The sequence below is a fragment of the Pelodiscus sinensis genome, chromosome 1 (genome assembly GCF_049634645.1).
Source record: "Pelodiscus sinensis isolate JC-2024 chromosome 1, ASM4963464v1, whole genome shotgun sequence".
In the NCBI taxonomy this organism is placed as follows: domain Eukaryota; kingdom Metazoa; phylum Chordata; order Testudines; family Trionychidae; genus Pelodiscus; species Pelodiscus sinensis.
The window spans coordinates 237,974,106-237,997,547 of NC_134711.1; the positions used below are offsets into that span (position 1 = coordinate 237,974,106).

The 23,442-nt window shown below is 42.1% G+C and overlaps 1 protein-coding gene across 6 annotated transcripts in view; it reads right to left on the reverse strand.

Annotated features, from left to right (window-relative positions):
- The window catches only part of ATP11A (ATPase phospholipid transporting 11A), a 235,335-nt gene that overhangs the window by 88,715 nt on the left and 123,178 nt on the right, over nucleotides 1–23,442 (reverse strand). For all 6 annotated transcript variants that reach the window (XM_006138951.3, XM_025179410.2, XM_025179411.2 and 3 more), the window contains exons 2-3: nucleotides 19,765–19,887; nucleotides 1,740–1,829 (exon numbers count right to left, since the gene is read on the reverse strand). In XM_006138951.3, coding sequence (XP_006139013.2) covers nucleotides 1,740–1,829; nucleotides 19,765–19,887 — 213 coding nt within the window. The remainder of the gene's footprint in view (nucleotides 1–1,739; nucleotides 1,830–19,764; nucleotides 19,888–23,442) is intronic.

Below are 23,442 nucleotides of genomic sequence, written 5' to 3' on the forward strand. Positions count from 1 at the left end.
CTTCTCAGTACCCCCCTCTTCCCCATACGAGAGTCAGCCTAGCAGCACGTCAGTAGCTCCTCTCCCTGTCCACGGGGCAACAGGGCCTAGTGGCCTCAGTCAATAGCAACCCCTGTCCATGAGGCAATAGGGCCCAGGGACCTGACTCAATAGCAATTCCTGTCTGCAGGGCAGTAGAGCTTAGCAGCCTGAGTCAATAGTAACCCGTCTGCAGGGCACTAGGGCTCAGTGGCCTGCATCAATAACAAATCCCTTTTTGCAAGTGGCCAAAGTCAGTAGTAACAACAGTAGTGCCCCCTTTGGGTTTAATGGGGTGAGGTAAAGGGACCGGTGTCCTCCCTCTCTACTGGGTTCCAGCCCAGGGCCCTATCAGTGGTGGGTATCTCCCACCATTAACTCAGTGGGAAATCTGCCTGCAACACACTGAGCTTTCGGGGAATCTAACTCCCCTCTCTGGGCTACTTCCTACCCACCTCACAGCAGTCAGCATCTTCCCCACTTTCCTTCTCCAGGCTGGGAGTTTCCCTGGCCAGCCTCTGCTGGCTGGTCTCCGATGCAGCTTCCATCTGTGGTTCCTCCTCCCAAGCACTGGCAGCCACTCCTTCCTATGTGATGATCAGCTCTGACTGAGCTGCTCTCTCCACTGGCCTTTATACTGGTCCTCCAGTTGGAGCATGCCCAGCAGGGCTGTGGGGGTGGAGCTCTCTCGGACAGGTATGCCTTGTTAACCCTTAGGGTATGTCTAGACTACACCCCTCCGTCGCCAGAGGGATGTAAATTAGACATACTGACATTACAAATGAAGCGGGGATTTAAATCTCCCATGTGTCATTTGAATAAAAATGGCTGAGTCAGCAGTTTGTCGGCAAAAAGCAGCTGTCAAGATGGGGATCGGGCGACAAAGAAAGCCTTTGCCGGTCAATCCCTTACGCCTCGTAAAATGAGGTTTACAGGATCGGCCGACAAAGGCTTTCTTTGTCGCCCGATCCCCGTCTTGACAGCTGCTTTTTGCCGACAAACTGATGACTCAGCAAAACGCGGCAGCCATTTTTATTGAAATGAAGTGCAGGAGATTTAATGCAATGAGAAAAATAAAAAAATGTTCCAAGAACCTATGTAATTATCGCTTGCTTTTGTGACAAGCAAGAAAATAGAAAAGATCTTTTATTCCAAACCAACCAATTTATTACATTTAGTATATTTCGGTGCTCATACAAAGAGAAGAATTAAGAACTCTAAAAAAGTGACGATCTATAATTAGTCAAATATGTCAACATGCACAGACACAGCAAAAGCTTACCCACTCTACCCTGTCACTGTGCCTTGACCCTGGCCTGGAGGGTCTACCTTTTGCTGAAAGAAGATAATTCAGTCTCCAATCCCATTTAAACCATTCCATTTATGCTGAATATTATCAACATGGATGCCAGTTAGTGTCAATTGGGATGATGGGATTAGTGAGGTGAAAACCTGCTTATTACAAAATAAAAATCACTCATTTTATACACATTAATCATTCTCCACTATGATTAGATTCATACTAGAAATGGTGAAAAAAATCAGTATCCAATCTTTAAACCTCCCAATCTCAATCATCCAATTTCTCCTAGTACCAAAATTAATGGAGTGGAAGATGCACGTTCCTTTTTTTGAAATATCTTTCAAGCTTTATCTGAATTTTATAAGTTCTGTTTTTCTAATGTGCATATGAATATATTTAAGAAATGGCAATGGCTTACCTGAACAAGAAAAATTATGAGAAAATAGAAGTTGGCTATCCTTCTGAACTGCTCAAACAAGTTCTTCGGCACGAAGTTCCAAAATGTGTACTAAAAAAAGGTAAAGAGTATTTAAGTATTTATAATTAATGTGGTTCTCTCTTTTACTGCATGCCCTGCTACATCACTAACAAAACAGCCAACTATATAAAAGTACTTTTAAGAATCAAACAAGCTCAAAATTCACAAGCTAAGTTTAAATATCACATGCAAATTAGATGGAAGTTTTTGTTAATTTATTTAGATAAATATACTTATATGCAATTGGCATTCATGTATTCTTGAAATCATTTGGTTAAAACTGAAATTCTAATGAATACGGCTACCAGAAAGAGAAGTCAAATATTTCATTGTTTCCTTCAGAAAGCTCTGGACATCTTGATACTAAAGACTGAAATAAGTTTTTATGGCATTGATATTCAGTTAACATATATTTCATGGAAAGCTACTGAAAAAACATGTAAAATCTTAAAACAATTGCTTCTAATGCTGTATTTAATTTCTATTTTGTTTTTTATTCATGGTAAACCTGCTTAACAGCAGAATTAGGTTACAAAACCAAACGTTTCAGTCCCTTATGTTCTTTGGTTTTGTTACACACACATTCCTCAGAACAATCAAGAGCGCTATCAGTTTATGATTGTAAAACCTTTATCTAATAGTTATATATAGTAAACTTGAAATACATGTGAGACACACAAAGTACAGAAGATGAAAAGGCAAACCAAGACTCTATAAGAACCTATGCAACTTGCAATTTTCTCTTGGTGATCCAGTGTGGAGAGAAGTGGGGACAAAAGAAGAAAGGATTTAAAGAAGCAATCAGAAGTGGCAAAAAAAAAAAAAAAAAAAAACACACCCACCTGACTATACTTGTGGAATTCAACTATGCTAAACAAATAGAGCCATTTAGCTAAGAGGATGGCGGAACTGAAGGAGAGAACCACTTTGTTACGAAGGAAGTCAGCTTGGTCATAGAATTTCTGCCAGAGATGCTCTTCTGCATGTCCTCTGGCATGTAGGAGCAAATGTCAGGGTGAGCCAGGACTAGAGATTGGCAGGTCAAACCTTACAATGGGAGGAAGGAGCAAAGGATTCAAGAGTGGAGGAGAGGGAAACATAGAGAGAATCAACACCAATTTCCGTGGAAGAAATGGAAAAAGAGTGCAGAAAGGAGAAGGCTGAGAGCAGACAAGATGACATCAATCCTGGATGAACTGGAAGTCACAAAAACGGAAAATAATAGGGCGTGAAGGAAAGGAGGAAGAGGTTGAAGGGTGATGCAGAAAAAAGACCAGTTTGTTGGATTGGATAGAAAGAACTCAGCAACAGAAAGAGTAGAGGTTGGTGAAGATTAAATCAAGTTAATGGTCATTTTGGGAAGTGAGAAGGTGAAAATAAGGCTGCAGGCCAAGTGAAGATGTGAGAGTTAGGAAATGTTCATGTAAGGGATTGGACAGGCCATCTACAATGTGGCAATATTACAAAGGATGAATGTTGAAGACTGTAAGGCAAGTGAAGAGAGTCAGAAGTCAAAATCAGAGAGGCAGGTTGATGGACATGGGTTGGGTGAATGGGAGATTGCAACTTGGAGGGGACAAGGAAGCAGATGCATTTCTTTTCAAAAGAGAATGGGTGGAAAGGGAGAAGTTGGAAATGCCAGGAATGGGAGAAGAGATACCCAGTCCTCCCTCTTCACTAGAGACAGAAGCCACAGCCTATTGAGACGTACTCATCGCTGACTAGTTCGTAAGTTTGGGGTAAACTCCCCTCTGGAGTCCCTCCTTGAGGAAAAGGTTGAGATGTTGTGAGGAGGCTGGGGAGAACCTGGGGGTTCTGGCCCAGGGACCCTAAAGCAATGGCAACAGGCAGGGTTTCTGCCATTCTCAAATCTGGGAGCTTTTCCCTGGGCCACTTCCCCAAAACAATCCCTCCCAGCACCTATCCTTTGGTACTGCTCATCAGTCCCCAGCTCACACCCACACAGCTCCTGCACACAGCACTCTATACTACCTGTCATTCCTAGCCTGAGGGGAGCCCTTTTAAAATGGCACCACAGGCCTTAATTTTCTGCAGGTGTTTAATTAGTTTGTGGCTTCTAGCGAATTTTAATTGACCCCAGCGTGCCTGCATGATTGGCCTTTTTTTTACCCAAGGGAAAGCTTTTTACCCAAGCTCGCATGTATTCCCTACACCTGTAAATGGCAGATGGTTGGTCTGCATCTGTCACAATAAGCTACTTGTTTAGAAGCTGGTTCCATACAGTCATAAAATTGACCATGATCCCATCCATACCTGATGGCACTTAACCCTATGATACTGTTTCCTACCTAAAATTCTAGACTGAACCATTAATTCAAATCACTTTTATGCATATACTGTACACAGTCATACGTCTCCAAAGACATAAGCAGTCACCATGATCTAATCCAGAGAAGGGCTAATAGAAAGGTTGAGTCAAAGGATGAGAAATTTAAGAATGGCCTGTACAATCTACATCCTACACATCCTCACCCACATTACAGGGCTTTTATTACTCACTACATCTTCTGGCTTCTGCTGTGCTATATTAGCTGTAGGGAAATCGCCTGCTAACATATCAGAATATCTACCTGTATGCACATCTGTAGCAGGTGTTCTCACTGACTCACTGAAAGCATTAATACCTTAGAAATTAATTCCTGAATGTTTAAGTTCTAATATTCAAGCCTCCACATAAGCAAAAACTCACAGAAGCTTTGTTCCAGGATTCTAATTCAGTTTTAGGCATGTTAGGCAAGGTAATAGTGACTGCCAAGGTATAGTGACTAGTAACATTTACCAACAGAATCCCAGTGCCTGAACTCTGGCTGCAGAAATGGAGACTGACAGCCTTTATTGAGTCTTGTTTGGTCATTTCAGCATTCACCATCCAATTGCCAAACAAAGGACAGGCAATATAAAAGGGCAGACATCTTCAGTTGTCATATTTCAGCTATAATTTTTCAAATATTGCCAAATAGAAATGAGGGGAAAAGCATCCCTCCTTTACCAAATCAGAAGGTCCCGAACACAGCTGGATGAATACCAACTTTCAGTAAAGCAATGAGGTATGTCTTAATTTCTCCAGAATTAACAGATACCTAAAACAAAACTAGCATAGTTCTGATCACAGGGGATATTTGTTTTTTGGTAGGGTGAATGCAGGAAAGATTAGGAGGAAAAAGGATGCAATCTTAATTTTAAATTTTCCAAAAATACAAAAGGTGCCTAATAACACTTCTAAATCCTCTGTTACTTTCAAGTTCTACTAGCATCTATTCAATTAATTACAAACATCTTAGATTCCCAGGAAAGGGAAGAGTACACCCACCTAGGGTGAACCTGTGCTGAAGAACTTGGAGAACTGAATAAAATCAAAGCCAACTTCAATGCTTATAGCATGACATTATGAAAACAAACAGTTCCTCAACTTCAGAAGTCAGTATCAACACCTTCTACCTCCAGAGATCCAAATGGGCTTGACATTAATGCCACATCTAGAAAATTCAATGAAAGTGAACAAGACAGTCCGTGAGGACGCACTCCTTTAATGAATCATGCCTTCTGACTCAGAGACCTTCGGGATATTTTGGGAATACTACACAAAGTCTTTTTCTTCCCCTCAGAGCCACCAAAAGCTGAAAGGGAAATATACTAATAGCTCATTCACGCTGAAGGATCACAGTCAGCCCTAAGCCAAAACAATACAGTGATTATGGTTAGCAGTAAGGGATCTCTTATAGTAACATTCAAGGTTTAATCAAAACAAAAAAAACCTCTGTGGGCAAACATTAATAATAAGAATATTAAATAAAACATTATCTATACACAAAAGTGATATGTCCATTACTCTCTTCAGAGAACTTCTAGCAACATTCCTCAGTAGACTTCATAAAATGTTATTTGTGGCAGTTTTATTGCCTTTTCCTGCACACTCCCTGAATACAATAAGCATAGGCAGATGTTTGGATAGGGGAGTAATAGTTCTATGTAATCACTTGATACAATCTCAAACGAGGAAAGGCTTACATGCATGTTTTAAAACAGTTCCGCAAAGTACTAAATGATGTAGGTTTATGTGCTTTCCTCATACATTTGAAAAAAACAGGTTGTAAATTATAATTGGAATTTGAGTATATTGCTTATCTTTTGCAGGAACACTATGCAAAGGACTGTAAAATCAATTTGTCTGCATTTAACACAATACAATTTCTATGGTAAATTGTTTCTCCAGGTTGTAAAAAAAGGTCTTCCTCTGTAATTCTGGCACACTCCTAAAGTGTTGTGCTGCTCTTGCATCCTGTATGCACAGAATCCTTTTGATGACCACTACATTTTCTCTGCAAGCCCTATTTCATCAACTCCTGCACCCCACCCACTACAGGCAGTCCCCGGGTTACGTACAAGATAGGGACTGTAGGTTTGTTCTTAAGTTGAATCTGTATGTAAGTCGGAACTGGCATCCAGATTCAGCCGCTGAATCTGGACACCGGTTCTGACTTACATACAGATTCAACTTAAGAACCCCAGGCGTCCCCAAGTCAGCTGCTGCTGAAACTGATCAGCAGCTGATTCCAGGAAGCCTGGGGCAGAGCAACTCTGGCTCGGGCTTCCTGTAGTCAGCCGCTGGTCAGTTTCAGCAGCAGCTGACTTGGGGACGCCTGGGGTAGAGCAGCTCGGGTGCTGCTGGGTTGGTCCAGTAGCGCGGCCGCTCCTCGGCGCGCCTGGACCAACCCAGCAGCACCCCAGCTGCTCTGCCCCAGGCGTCCTGATTCAGCCACTGCTGAAACTGATCAGCAGCGGCTGAATCAGGACTCCTGGGGCTGAGCAGCTGGGGTGCTGCCGGGTTGGTCCAGTAGCGCCAAGGAGCGGGACCAACCGGCAGCGCCCCACCTGCTCTACCACAGGCCCCGGGCTTTGCTCCACATCTCCCTGGTCTGCTGGGGGGGCACTAGCTGCGTCCCCCCCCCAGCAGACCAGGGAGACGCGGAGCAAAGCGGCGGAGGACCCGGCCCGACCCGCGGCGCTTCCAGCTGATCTGGAAGCGGCCGCGGGTCCGGCCCCGGGTCCTGCGCCGCTTTGTTCCCTGTCTCCCTGGTCTGCTGGCTCCCGCAGCAGACCAGGGAGACGGGGAGCAGCTTTTCTCGCCCCGGAGGAGGCGGGCGGCGGGACCAGGCGTCCCGCCTCTCGAGTCCTCCGGGGCGAGAAAATCCCCGTTCGTAACTGCGGCTCCGACGTAAGTTGGATCCGTGTAACTCGGGGACTACCTGTAATACCACCTCACTTATCCTCTTTAGGCCACCAGCCCTTGTCTCTGCAGCCAGATGGGCTAGAATCTTAAGTGAAAGCAGAAATGCATGTGTAATGATTTGTCTTCAGGGGCTTTAACAAAAATACCTGATATCACAAGATTCATGATAACATTATGAGAGTCAGCACAACTGACTACCCACAGCCTATATGTCCAAGCAGCCACCCCTTTTTCTAAATTTCTCCCACTTCACACAATCGGATTCTTCCTTCCCTAGTCTTACTGGATTCTTCCTGCTGCCTCCTAAAACTACTTATAAATCCATTCACCAGCACTCCCAAGAACCTCCAGGATGTTGCTTCACCTTCAACCCTATGATTTCTCTAATTCCTCTAATATTAACCTTCCAACTACATCCTAACCATCACTATGATGGATTTAATCTCTTTATTTATAAAGCTTTTTTGGATACTGTTTTCCTTAAAAACAAAACAAGGAAATCCTAGGTATCAACTTCTAAAATAAGCATAACGATACATCAGAAAAGACCAAGATATTTACACAACATTTGGATTATTGTATTGTAACTACAGCATTCCCAATACAGTACATGGATTTTTAATGGCACGCATAAAAAAAATTATTTAAAGAAAAGTCGCAATGAAGGCTGTTAATTTTTTAAACAAGATCTCTGTCTTCTGAAAGACAAGTCAAATGCCAGCTGCATCATACAGTTTATATTCAATATATAGATCTATAATGAAAAAGCAGTTCTGTTTTCAGAACTTCTGAATTTATAAAAGTCTTACATTTGCAAACAGGGAAACTGTCAAATGAAGTTTTGTCACAGTAGAAGGCAGGCTACAACAGCTGTAGTGAAAGCTACATAATAATTTCCAGTGAAATCCATAATTTCTAAAACTTTCAACTTTCAGTCATAAGAACATGAGAACATAAGAACGGCCGTACTGGGTCAGACCAAAGGTCCATCTAGCCCAGTATCCTGTCTACCAACAGTGGCCAGCACCAGGTACCCCAGAGAGGGTTGACCGAAGACAATGATCAAGCGATTTGTCTCCTGCCATCCCTCTCCAGCCTCTGACAAACAGAGGCCAAGGACACCATTTTATCCCCTGGCTAATAGCCTTTTATGGACCTAACCTCCATGAATTTATCCAGCTTCTCTTTAAACTCTATTATAGTCCTAGCCTTCACCGCCTCCTCTGGCAAGGAGCTCCACAGGTTGACAACACGCTGTGTGAAGAAGAACTTCCTTTTATTAGTTTTAAACCTGCTACCCATTAATTTCATTTGGTGTCCTCTAGTTCTTCTATTATGGGAACTAATAAATAACTTTTCTTTATCAGCCCTCTCCACACCACTCATGATTTTATAGACCTCTATCATATCCCCCCTCAGTCTCCTCTTTTCTAAACAGAAAAGTCCCAGTCTCTTTAGCCTCTCCTTTTATGGGACCCGTTCCAAACCCCTAATCATTTTAGTTGCCCTTTTCTGAACCCTTTCTAAGGCCAAAATATCTTTTTTGAGGTGAGGAGACCACATCTGTACACAGTATTCAAGATGTGGGCGTACCAAAGTTTTATACAGGGGCAGTAAGCTGTTCTGGGTCTTATTTTCTATCCCTTTCCTAATAATTCCTAGCATCCTATTTGCCTTTTTCACCACCGCTGCACACTGTGTGGAAGTTTTCAGAGAACTGTCCACGATAACTCCAAGATCTCTTTCCTGATTTGTCGTAGCCAAATTAGCCCCCATCATACTGTACGTATAGTTGGGGTTATTTTTCCCAATGTGCATTACTTTACACTTATCCACATTAAATTTCATTTGCCATTTTGTTGCCCAATCACTCAGTTTGGTGAGATCTTCTTGGAGTCCCTCACAGTCTGCTTCTGTCTTGACTATACTAAACAGTTTGGTATCATCTGCAAACTTTACTATGTCACTGCTTACCCCTTTCTCCAGATCATTTATGAATAAGTTGAAAAGGATTGGTCCCAGGACTGACCCTTGGGGTACACCACTAGTTACCCCTCTCCAATCTGAAAATTTACCATTGATTCCTACCCTTTGTTTCCTGTCTTTTAGCCAGTTCTCAATCCAAGAAAGGACCTTCCCTCTTGTCCCATGGCCATGTAATTTACACAAGAGCCTTTGGTGAGGGACCTTGTCAAAGGCTTTCTGAAAATCCAAGTATACTATATCTACTGGATCCCCGCATGTTTGTTAACCCCTTCAAAGAACTCTAATAGATTAGTAAGACAGGATTTCCCTTTACAGAAACCATGTTGACTTTTGTCTAACAAATTATGTTCTTCTACATGCTTCACAATTTTATTCTTTACTATTGTTTCGACTAATTTGCTCGGTACTGAAGTTAGACTTACTGGTCTGTAATTGCCAGGATCGCCTCTAGAGCCCTTTTTAAATATTGGTGTCACGTTGGCTACCTTCCAGTCATTAGGTACGGAAGCCGATTTAAAGGATAGGTTACAAACCACAGATAATAGCTCAGCAATTTCCCATTTTAGTTCTTTTAGAACCCTTGGATGAATGCCATCCGGTCCCAGAGATTTGTTAACATTAAGTTTTTCTAGTTGTTCCAAAACCTCCTCTAATGACACTTCAATCCGGGACAGTTCCTCAGATTCATCACCCACAAAGGACGGTGCAGATTCAGGAATCTCCCCAACATCCTCAGCCGTGAAGACTGAAGCAAAGAAATCATTTAGTTTCTCCGCAATGGCTTTATCGTCCTTGATTGATCCTTTTATAGCTTGATCATCTAGGGGACCCACAGGCTTTTTAGCAGGCTTCCTGCTTCTAATGTACTTAAAAAACATTTTGTTATTTCTTTTTGAGTTTTTGGCTAGCTGTTCCTCAAAATCTTTTTTTCTTTTCTTATTACATGTTTACACTTGATTTGACAGTGTTTATGTTCCTTTCTATTTATCTCACTAGGATTGGACTTCCACTTCTTAAAAGATACCTTTTTGTCCCTCACTGCTTCTTTTACATGGTGGTTAAGCCACGGTGACTCTTTTTTAGGTCCCTTGCTATGTTTTTTAATTTGGGGTATACATTTAAGTTGGGCCTCTATTATGGTGTCTTTAAAAAGTTTCCATGCAGCTTTCAGGGATTTGGCTCTAGTCATTGTGTCTTTTAATTTCTGTTTAACAAACCTCCTCATTTTTGTGTAATTCCCCTTTTTGAAATTAAATGCCAGGGTGCTGGACTGCTGAGGTGTTCTTCCCACCACAGGAATGTTGAATGTTATTATATTATGGTCACTATTCCCAAGCGGTCCTGTAACGGTTATATCCTGGACCTGATCCTGCACTCCACTCAGGACTAAATCGAGAATTGCCTCTCCCCTTGTGGGTTCCTGCACTAGCTGCTCCAAGAAGCAGTCATTTAAGCCATTGAGAAATTTTATCTCTGCTTCTCTTCCTGAGGTGACATGTATCCAGTCAATATGGGGGTAATTAAAATCCCCCATTAATATAGAGTTCTCTATTTTGGTAGCATCTCTAATCTCCCTCAGCATTTCTATGTCAGTATCGCTGTCCTGGTCAGGTGGTCGGTAATATATCCCTACTGCTAATTTCTTATTATTGGAGCATGGAATTTCTATCCATAGCGATTCTATGGAACATGTTGATTCATTTAATATTTTTATTTCATTTGATTCTACATTATCTTTCACATACAGTGCCACTCCGCCACCCAGCCGGCCTGCTCTATCCTTTCTATATATTTTATATCCCGGTATGATTGTGTCCCACAGATTTTCCTCATTCCACCAGGTTTCAGTGATGCCTATTATGTCTATCTCCTCATTTAATATGAGGTACTCTAGTTCACCCAATTTATTAGTCAGACTCCTAGCATTTGTGTACAAGCACTTTAAAAATTTGCCACTGGTTATTTGTCTGCCCTTCCCTGATGCATTGGATTCCTTTGTATGCGGTTGTTTGTCAGCTCTGGCCAATGGTTTGCCCTCTCCCCTCCTCTCTTTCCGACTACAGCTTAGAGAATCTCTATCAACGGATTCTCCTCTAAGAGAAGTCTCTCTCCGATTTACGTGCATCTCCGCACCAATCGGTTTTCCCCCATCTCTTAGTTTGAAAACTGCTCTACGGCCTTATTAATGTTTAGTGCCAGCAGTCTGGTTCCACCCTGGTTTAGGTGGAGCCCATCCTTCCTGTATAGGCTCCCCCTCTCCCAAAAGTGTCCCCAGTTCCTAATAAATCTAAACCCCTCTTCCCTACACCATCGTTTCATCCACGCATTGAGACTCTGAAGCTCTGCCTGCCTATCTGGCCCTGCGCGTGTAACTGGAAGCATTTCCGAGAACGCCACCATAGAGGTCCTGGATTTCAGTCTCTTTCCTAGCAGCCTAAATTTGGCCTCCAGGACATCTCTCCTACCCTTCCCTATGTCATTGGTACCTACATGTACCACGACCACCGGCTCCTCCCCAGCACTACACATAAGTCTATCTAGATGCCTCGAGAGATCCGCAACCTTCGCACCAGTCTCAGTCCTGCTTTGTTTCATTTTGTACAGTTTATGAACTACTGTTTTAAAAGGAGAAAAAAATTGTGTGTGGGGGGGAGAGTGGGAGAAACAGACTTTATATTTAAAAAATCCTGCAAGTTAATTTTAAATATCCTTATAATCTAAACATCTGGGAGTTCTTACTTGCCAAAAAAATAATCCTCACAGAGAACACTGTTGCAGTTCACATCTTTATTCTGAAAGACATATTTTCAAAAGCTCACTGCTTGAACAAGTAAGTCTTATATGGAACATGCACAGTAGAGATTTTTTTGCCAACTTTTTTAAGCACACCTATAGAATGGTGCATTGCCAATCTAGTAAATATACACACATGGTTAAATTCAATATTCTCTGAACTGCTCAGCCTTAAATTTAAACCAACTAGCCAGGATGCATTTTTCAAATGTTATGGGAGATGCACCAAAATTCTGCTCATAGCAAAAAGAAATGTGCATAGACAGAGCTTTGAGATTTAATCCCAGCTCCTCTTCTGATATTTTATTTCTTTGCACTTCAAAAACAAAATAGAATGTCCTCACACTCGCAGTCCAAAGAGGGACAATATCCACTGCTCCCATTTTTCTAAAAATCAGATATTAAGTGACTTACTCATGTCACACAGGCAGTTTGTAGCTGAACTGAACTCTGATATTTCATGTGTTAGATTTATGTCTTAGCCCCCAAACTGTCTAAAGCAATTTGCGTGAAACCTCTAAATTTAGCTATGCTACAAACAAAACTGCACTATAACAACACATAGGCAATTGTGTCAAGTGCTTTTCAATATACAAATAAAAATGTATGAATGAGCAAATATCTCAGCCATATTTTAAAAAAGTAAATGAATAGACTAGCCACCTAGAGCGCACGATTGTGGTTGATAAACAGTTTGCATTACAGAATACCTTGTGGCTATGTTAGCTTCCCAGAAAACTGGTTAGTTCCAAGAATGGCTCTACATCAGCAATGAGCAACCTAGGCTAGTGCCTGGGCCACATGAGTGGCCCTTCTTCATCTCTGTGGGCTGCAAGTGATATCCTAATCAAAATGGTCTCCTGGGATAGGGTAGTTTTGCTAACTTTGCTTGTGTACCCAGAATTTGTGGGGTGCACTGACTGAACCATAGGAGCATTTTGACTGAATACAGAGGGAGCGCACAGCTCTAAGTCAGTGTTGTGCACCATAGCATATGCCTCACTTCACCCGCCCTTGCTTTAAGTGTGTGTTACTTTAGTAATACTGGTAGGGAAAAAAAACTACATGGATTGGAATCAGAGGAATCTGGCAACCCTGCATGTGGGGTCACGGTCGACAAAATGTGTCATAGATCATATACAGAACCCTAATGGGCCATCACTGCCCACCACCATTGGTCTAAACTAACATGGATAACTGTCCGAATGTTTTTGAAAACCTTCCCAACACCTGCTTTATTCTCAAAAAACGTCCATTTCATAACATGGAATGCACACAAATCTGGAATCAAGGAGCCCTGTGCTCCCTCCTCCTGAATGACCATATAACCCTCTGTACTTCACAACCCGTTTTTAAGGTTTCAGTGGGATAGAATAGGCATCCACTTGAAAAGTATGGTATTCAGAAGCTATAATTTGTTCCAGAAGGAATCCTCGCTTAAGGCCAGAATATGGCCTTGTTTCAAAAGAAAATTCATTTTATCTGAAAACTCTCAGAGGGGTGGCTGGGTTAGTCTGTAACTTTAAAAACAATGAGCAGTCCTGTGGCACCTAAGGCTATGTCTAAACTACATTTCTCTTCCGAAAGAGGAATGTAAATGAGCCCAATCAAAAATGCAAATGAAGCACAGATTTACAAATCTCATGCTTCGTTTGCATAATTGTGTGAGAGCACCTTTTAGAAAAAGGGTTTTTCGAAAAAGAAACCGCAGTCTAGACAGGGTTCTTTCGAAAAAAACCTCCACCATTTTTCAAAAGAACCCTTACTCCTGAAAAAATGAGGTGTGCAGGTTCTTTCGAAAAAGGGGGAAAACGCTTTTTCAAAAAAGTGCTCACACATGATTATGCATAAATCCGCACTTCATCTGCATTTTCGATCAGGCTCGTTTACATTACTCTTTTGGAAGAAGACTGGAGAAGTCATTGAGTCCAGTCCCCTGCCCTCATAGCAGGACCACGCACCATCTAGATTGTCCCTGATAGAAGTCTGATTAACCTGCTCTTAAATATCTCCAGTGATGGAGATTCCACAACCTCCCTAGGCAACTTGTTCCAGTGTTTAACCACCCTGACAGTTAGGAAGTTTTTCCTAATGTCCAACCTAAACCTCCCTTGCTGCAATTTAAGACTATTGCTTCTTGTCTTATCAGAGATCAAGGAGAACAATTTCTCTCCTTACTCCTTGTAACACCCTTTTAGATGCTTGAAAACTGCTAGCATGTTCCCTCTCAGTCTTCTCTTTTCTAAACTAAACAAACCCAATCCCTTCAGTCTTCCCTCATAGGTCATGTTTTCTAGAACTTTAATCATTTTTGTTGCTTTTCTCTAGACTGTCTCCTGTTTCTCCACATCCTTCTTGAAATATGGTGCCCAGGACTGGACACAATATTCCAACTGAGTCGTAATCAGCGCAGAGTAGAGTGGAAGAATTACTTCTCATGTCTTGCTTACAACACTCCTGTTAATGCATCCCAGAATCATGTTTGCTTTTTTGCAACAGTGTCACACTGTTGACTCATATTTAGCTAGGAGTCTACTATGCCCCCTAGATCCCTTTCTGCAGTACAGGCAGTCCCCGGGTTACGTACAAGATAGGGACTGTAGGTTTGTTCTTAAGTTGAATCTGTATGTAAGTCGGAACTGGCGTCAGCCGCTGCTGAAACTGATCAGTTTCAACCGCGGCTGAATCTGGACGCCAGTTCTGACTTACATACAGATTCAACTTAAGAAACCCAGGCATCCCCAAGTCAGCTGCTGCTGAAACTGATCAGCGGCTGATTCCAGGAAGCCTGGGGCAGAGCAACTGAATCTGCCTGGGGAAGAGCAGCTGGGGTGCTGCCGGGTTGGTCCGGAGCGGTGCTGCAGGACCAAACCGGCAGCCCCCAGCTGCTCTACCCCAGGGGTAGGCAAGAAAAGCCTAGTCTGCTGGGGGGGGGGCACTAGCTGCACTCCCCCCCCCTCCCCCCAGCAGACCAGGGAGACGGGGGTGGCGGGACTGCCCAAGTCCTCCACGGCTTTGCTCCATCTCCCTGGTCTGCTGACCTGGGAGATGCGGAGCAAAGCCGCAGAGCACGCGGGCAGCGGGATAGTCCAGGCACGCCGCGGCTGTCCCACTGCTGGCGTGCTCCGCGGCTTTGCTCCCCATCTCCCTGGTCTGCAGGGAGACGGGGAGCAAACCCTTGGAGCACGGCCGCAGCGTGACAGCCCAGGCGCGCCACGGCTGTCCCACTGCGGGCATGCTCCCAGGCTTTGCTCCCCATCTCCCTGGTCTGCTGGTCGGGAGACAGGGAGCAAAGCTGCAGAGCACACCCGCAGGGGGACAGCTCAAGCGTGCCTGGGCTGTCCTGCTGCAGGCGTGTTCCAAGGCTTTGCTCCCCGTCTCCCTGCAGACCAGGGAGACAGGGAGCAGCTTTTCTCACCCCGGAGGACGGGGACGGCGGACCGCAGCGCATCTGGGCGTCCTGCTGCTCCCGTCCTCCGGGGCGAGAAAAGCCCCGTTCGTAACTGCGGATCCATCATAAGTCGGATCCGCGTAACTCGGGGACTGCCTGTACTCCTTCCTAGATAATCACTTCCCATTCTGTATGTGGGAAACCGATTGTTCCTTCCTAAGTGGAGTACTTTGCTTTTGTCCTTATTAAACATCATCCTATTTACCTCAGACCATTTCTCCAGTTGTTCCAGATCATTTTGAATTATGACCCTATCCTCCAAAGTACTTCCATCCCCTCCCAGCTTGGTATCATCTGCAAACTTAATAAGTGTACTCTCTACGCCAATATTTAAAACACTGATGAAGATATTGAACAGAACCGGTCTCAAAACAGACCCCTGCAGAAGACCACTTGTCATGACTTTCCAGCATGACAGTGAACCATTAATAACTACTCTCTGAAAACGGTTATCCAGCCCGTTATGCAGCCACCTTATAGCAGCCCCGTCTAGGTTGTATTTCCCTACTTCTTTGATGAAAGTCATGCAAAACTATATCAAATACTTTACTAAAGCCTAGGGGTCGAGGTTTTTTCCCCACTCTGGCATGATAAATGAAAAAGTGGGGGCCCGCAAAAGTACCCCAAAACCTTATCTTTCCAGGCTGTGGTATAAAACTTTCCTCCCTCCCCCCAAATCTTAAAAACCTAGATTTTGGGGATAAAAATCCGCTGTCACCACCCAAGTAATGATAAGAAAGCCAGGGAAGAGATCACTTGGGAAATCTCAGCCTTACAGTAAAACCAGGGCACAACAATTAACCAATACAGGTTAATAAAAAGGAAAGAAAAAGAGCTTTTATTATCACCACAGTACTCCTGTTATAAGCATAATGACTAGATGGAAAATTCACCAATTAGTATACTCATAGGGGATTCCACCAAGACCAAAACTTAGTTACAAAGTAGAGGAAAAGCCATTTTTAAATGCACAGACATCAGATTCCCATTCCCAAACCATAAAACAATAAAACGGATTTATCTAAACTTTACCCTACTTTCAGATAGTGAAGAGTCTTTTCTTGGCGGGGAGAGACATGTTGTTTGTCCCCCTCAGTACCTGGAGATAAACTGCTCAGGGACAAAGGAGAGAAAAACCCAAAAATGTCTTTGTCCCAGTTTGAAATTCCTATGTACATTTCTATTGGCTGCCTGCTACCTGGTTAGGTAAGGGACAGATTTAACCCCTGGCTACTGGCTAACCCTCATGGACATGACACTAGGCATACCACGCCCACCACTTCCCCCTTAATCACAAGACATGTTATCCGATCAAAATAAGCTATCAGATTGGTTTGACATGATTTGTCCTTTACAAATCCATGCTGGCCATTATCTATCACCTTATTATCTTCCAGATGAATTCTTTAATTACTTGCTCCATTATATTCCCTGGCACAGAAGTTAAACTGGTTGGTCTGTAGTTTCCTGGATTGTTCTTTTTTCCTTTTTTGTAGATGGGTACTGTACTTGCCTTTTTCCAGTCTTCTGGAATCTCTCCCAACATCCATGACCTTTTAAAGATGATAGCTAAAGGCTCAGTTACCTCCTTTATCAGTTCCTGGAGTATTCTAGGACGCCTTTTATCAGGCCCTGGTGACTTGATGACATCTAACTTTTCTAAGTAATTTTTAACTTGTTCTTTTTTTATTTTAACTTCTAAAGCTACTCCATTTCCACTAGTATTTGCTATGTTAGGCATCATGTCACTGTCAATCTTCTTGATGAAAACCAAAACTAAGAAGTCAATAAGAACCTCTGCCATTTCTAAGTTTCCGTTATTGTTTCTCTTTCCTCACTGAGCAATGGGCCTACTCTGACCTTGGTCTTCCTCTTGCTTCTAATATATTTGTAGAATGTCTTCTTGTTATCCTTTATGTCTGTAGCTAGACTGAGCTTGTTTTGTGCCTTTTCCTTTCTAATCTTGTCGCTGAATACTTCTGTTTCTTGGTTATATTCACCCTGGGCTCGTCTACACTGGCCCCTTTTCCGAAAGGGGCATGTTAATTTCACAGGTCGTAATAGGGAAATCCGCGGGGGATTTAAATATCCCCCGCGGCATTTAAATAAAAATGTCCGCTGCTTTTTTCCGGCTTTTAGAAAAGCCGGAAAAGAGCGTCTACACTGGCTCCGATCCTCCGGAAAAAAGCCCTTTTCCGGAGGATCTCTTATTCCTACTTCAAAGAGATATTCCTACTTCAAAGTAGGAATAAGAGATCCTCCGGAAAAGGGCTTTTTTCCGGAGGATCGGGGCCAGTGTAGACGCTCTTTTCCGGCTTTTCTAAAAGCCGGAAAAAAGCGGCGGACATTTTTATTTAAATGCCGCGGGGGATATTTAAATCCCCCGCAGATTTCCCTATTACAACCTGTGAAATTAACATGCCCCTTTCGGAAAAGGGGCCAGTGTAGACATAGCCCCTCTGTAATTTGACTTCATTTCCACTTTTTATATGACTCCTTTATTTTTAGATCATATAAGATCTCCTGGTTAAGCCAGCGTGGTCTCTTGCCATACTTTCTATCTTTCTTACACATTGGAATAGTTTCCTTTTAGGCCATTAATAATGTCGTACTCAAAAACAGTCAACTGTCTTCAGTTGATTTCCCTCTTAGGTAAGGTCCCATGGGAAGCAAGACTATCAGCTCTTTGAGTTTACTAAAATCTGCCTTCCTGAAATCCATTGTCTTTATTTTGCTGTTCTCCCTTCTACTATCCTTAGAATCATGAATGCTATGATTTCATGATCACTTTCAACCAAGCTGCCTTCCATTTTCAAATTTTCAACCAGTTCCTCCTTGTTTGTTAAAATGAAGTCTAAAACAGCTTTCCCACTAGTAGTTTTCCCAACCTTTTGAAATTAAAAAAAAAAAGTCTCCAATGCAGTCCAAGAATGTATTGGATAATCTGTGCTCTGCTGTGTTAGTTTCCCAACATATGTCTGGATAGATTAAGTACCCCATCCCCACCAAATCCTGTGCTTTGCATGATTTTGTTAGTTGCTTTAAAAAAAAAAAAGCCTCATCCACCTCTTCTGCCTGGGTAGTTGGTCTGTAGTAGACCCCTAGCATGACATCACCCTTGTTTTTCACCCCTTTTAACGTAACCCAGAAACTCTCAACAAATCTGACTCACATGTCCATCTCCTCCTCAGTCCAAGTGTACACATTTTTAATATATACGGCAATACCTCCTCCCTTTTCCCCTGCTTATCCTTCCTAAGCAAGCTGTACCCTTCTATACCAAAATTCCAGTTGTGTGTATTATCCAACCAAGTCTCTGGGACACCAAGTCATAGTTGTGTTTATTTATTAGTACTTCAAGTTCTCCTTGCTTATTTCCCATAGTTCTTGCGTTTGTATACAGGCATCTAAGGTACTCACATTTGATTTTGCCCCCCAGTTCTACCTTGCCCCTCCTTTATCTCTGCTATTACAGCCCAGGCCCCCTCCCATTTCTAACCCACCTCCCAGGTCCATGTTTTTCACCTACCTGTGACATTTTTTTTATCATAAAATAAGCACTCTACAGATTAACTAAGCAACATACTATGAGCATTTAAAACTGTAAAATAGGTTTCAAAATAAGTAACCATTCATTCTAATGGAGATGGGTGAGGTTCTAGTGGGATCCTGAATAGATCTCTTTTTGACTCAGTACAACTTATATCCTTTTATCAACAATTTGTAGTAAAATTTTGGTTAGCAGATGATAGAATGGTACATAGTGATAAGAACAGGAAGTTTTATAGCATGATGTGGATTGCGAGTTATCTGGGCTCATTTGAACAATAACCTTTTTATTATCTTCAGCTTTCCCCAAAATAGGGTTTTCATTGTTCCCAACTCCAGACTTTCTTTACAGCCAGAACACCTTGAAGTTTTATTTTACGCGAAACCATGAGTTGGTAAAATAGTAAAAGTTTGTTCTACCTAATAGTTGGTATTGCTCTAAGTAGATTTGGGGATCCAATACTCTTCAGGTTCCAGGTGAGATGACAGTTATCAGTCATGTGATTTAAAAATTCTCTCTTCGGAGTTGAGCAAATTTATCATCTTTTTATGTTACTTTTCTTTTTCACTTATTCCACAAAAAGCTATAAAAAATACTTGTACTCCTCACATTTATTTCTCTATTTTCCCCAACTCATCTCCATAGTAATATTTTCCTTTTATTTAAATAAAAAGAGCCCACATTGTTATGAATCGTATGCAGTCATATTATTAGCTGAATGTGTACAGAATGAGTCATTTTATTCCCCTTCAAGCCTGAGGCAATTTGGTGAAGGAAACTTGCAGCGCTTTTCATTTTACCTTTTCCAGGAGCTGTCACAGTGAAGAAAATGACTTAAGAAGAAGAAGAAAAAAAATTTGTGGAAACAAAAAATGAACAGAATAAAAGCACAAAAGTGTGTTTTCTGACACTGAACAAAAGGAAATAAGTCTACCTTTGACGAGACTATCCTGTTATCTGGATACCTCTGTGGAATGTATGCTTCGGTGCCTAAAGGAGGTTCACGATGCCCAACATAAATAGTCCGATTGTCCACCCAATTCTCTTCCCCAGCACACTGCAAAAAGAAGAAAGAAAAAGTCATCCTCAGTTCACTTAGTATTTTTGTATATAAATGAGTCAGATTCACTCAGCTAGTCCTGTTATTGATCAACTCACACACCATTTTCACACAGTCACTAATGTGTGATCCTCAAAGCTCAGGCTATCGTGGGGCTACTCAACACGTGGGCCATGGGCCGCATGCGGGGCTCAACATGCGGCCTACAGGTGGGATCCTTTGAACATGGCCTCCACTGGGAACACGCTCCACAATGGAGAGTCAATATAATGATAGAGGCAGTAAGGGGGAGGAAGGGAGGAAGCAACTAGTCAACTAGCATGTGGACTATCTGATAAGCATTTGCTTATCGGATAGTCGACTAGTCCTTCACATCCCTATAACCTACCTCTGCAACAAACCCTTTTGCCACCTCTGTCCACATAGCTATACAAGTGACACCATCACAAGACCTAACCACATAGGCACAACATCAGGGGCTCTTACAAATGCACATCCTCTAATGTGATATATGCCATGAAGTGCCAGCAACACCCCTCTGCTATGTATATTGGACAAACCAGACAGTCTCTGTGACAAAGATTAAATGGATACAAATTAGACATCAGGAATGGCAACACACATAAACATGTAGGGAAACATTTTAACCTACCTGGACACTCAATTATGGATTTAAAAGTAAATATTCTTCTACAAAGGAATTTTACTACCCCATTAGAGAGAGAGACTGCTGAACTGGAATTCATCTACAAATCTGACGTTGTCAATCTGGGCTTGCATCAAGATATTAACTAATTAATCCACTACAAAGCCAATTTTCCCTGCCTTTAACATTCACATTTTCACATCAAAAGGTACTTATGGGACACATCTACCTACTCATTGTTAACGTTAAAGACTAACATGGCTACCCCATAGCCTTTTCAGTTCAATTGTTAATGCAGTATTACAAACGGGGGTGAGGGGGAAACACCCTGAAGTAGTTGTGTGTAGAAAAATCAATGAGTATATAATCCAAAATGTGTAGATTTGAAACTTCTCTTCTGAAGAAAAAGTGTGAAATGTTTAAACCTATACAATTAAATCTGTGAATCATTAACTGTACCTTTATATAATTAAAGTAATCTATGCATTTCAATGTGTCTGTATTGGAAACAGTCAAAGGGAAAGTTACATCAGTGTTCATTCTTGAAATTATACAGAAATATAAACACATGGCACTCTTGATGCCATGATGCCAAAAGACATGATGCCAAAATAGTGAGGTTGGTATACAAAACTAAATCAGATAAAAGGATAAAAAGATCAAGTGTTTTTTAGCACTCTCACCATCCTATTCTTCTATTTCTATCCTACTCAGTACTAGGGATGTAATAGTGTAGTCCAGCGTTTCTCAAACTGTGGCTCCTGACCCCCTGGGGGGTCACAAGCAACTTAGAGGGGGATCGCGAGCAACTGAGAGTCTGGTTGCAGCAATGGAGAGGGGGGTCACGATCAACTGAGGGGGAGGGGGGATCACGGTATCACAAGTTTGAGAACCCCGGTGTAGTCAATTAACCGATAAGCAAAAGCTTAAACAAAACACATTTCCCCAACCGCCCTACCAGTAAATTTTTCAGCAGGCTAGACAGCAGCCCGGTTCAGTCCCAGCTTCTGCCGGGTCCAGGACCTACCCCTGCTACAGCTCTGCATTTTGAGTGTATTACAAGCTGAGCAGGCAGCTTGGCTCAGTTCCAGTTCACACCAGGTCCGGGAACTCAGACCTCCTCCCTGGACAGAGGCTGCAGCCACCTCAGGCTGCTGTCTCTGTATCAGAGGCAGTAGCACAGGGTGACAGGCAGCTGGTTCCCGATGGGAGCTGGTTTTTAAGCTGGTTCCCGATGGGAGCTGGCACCCCACACTACTGCCTCTGTATCAGCGCGGAGTGGCAGGGGACTCCTCAGGAGTGAGGCTAGAGCGCACTGGCTGTTGGCCCCACACCTGGGGCCTATAGAATAGTTGATAAACCGATAAGAATTCATGAGGTTAATCGTCTATTCGATTAATCAATATTTAAAATCCCTGCTCAGTACATTGACAGGGACACCGTAAGAAAAACTGTTTTGATGATGTATTTGTAGATGCAAAGACTGAATAAAAAAGACTATCCTCAAAGCAGAGGAAGACCGTGATCCTGAGAAGTATGGCATACCTGCAACTTCTATAGACTTTGAATGGATATTGTAGGTATTCAGCATTTTTTAGAATCCAGACCCAAATGTATGGATCTAAAAAACCATTCAGTGTATTCTTTTTCAAAAATGGAATAAGGGGAAGGGGAAGAAAATTTCATATCCTACATGGCTAAGCCCCAACAAGTCAGCTTCCTGAATCTTTCATGTGAGTTACCACTACTTAAGAAGCTTGTGCCATTTCAAATATTCAACTTGTTAGAGAACAGTTACAGTTCATACAACTTACCCCATCCAGGACTTGCGGCAAGTCAGAGAATTTGGAAGAAAAAGAAAATTGTATTGAAAGCATTTCTATTTTATATTGAGCTTCTGTGGCAACAGAACCTAATAACAATATTAAAAAAATGTGTTTTATACTTCAACTGCAATGGTGTATACATATCACCTTTTCAATATGTGCTGATGTATACAACATGTGAAAGATTTATGGATATTTCCATCAAATGCTGCTGAAAACAGCACTGTGCAGGCCCAGACAGTCTATTAAGTTATACAATTCACTGCAATCCTTTTTACTCTAAGAAGGACTTTAAAAAACAGGGAAAATTCTTTTTAAGACACACAAGGGATGCAAGTTGGAAGCATCCATCGGAGTTAATGGGAATTCAATGCATAAATCCTTGAATATGGAGGACTGACTACTGAGCTTCTCTCTACACTGAGCAATATATGACAAACATATTCAACATATTCCTTCCATTTAAGAGCTCATGTAAAGGGATTTGGAGAAGATGTTAGTAGGTGAGGTAACCAGTACAGCCATGAGTCAAGTACAAGTGCATAATCCTCCTCTATTAAATGATTTACCAATAGGAGCTCATATAATACTATTTAAAGTCCTTTAAAGAGCTGAAGTTCCCCAGAGTACTTGGTTGACATAGAAAATAGTATTTTTTGTCAGGCTGACAGTCTAGCATTATGACCAACATCTGTATATACAAAGGCACAACAAAAAATTATTTTATATACAGATATAAGACACTAATTTACTAGGTATATTAATTTTAAGAACAAATATAACTCTAATTCACCATAGAAAATGGATTAAAAACAAGTCAACTGTAACTTCTTACATATACTTTCCACAGCAGAATTAATGTGATTTTTCCACATGTTTGTAGAAGTGATGAATTAACGTACATCACTGGTCTACTCCGAACGACTCAAACAAAAAGACATTTCACAACATATACATGGAATATTTGCCTAAAAAGTACAACTGGATTGTTCAGCGAGGTAATACTGTAGTACAAAAAGAAGCATCATGCATTATTCAATAAGACTGCAATTCAGTTATCCCACAAGGACACTCGTCTCT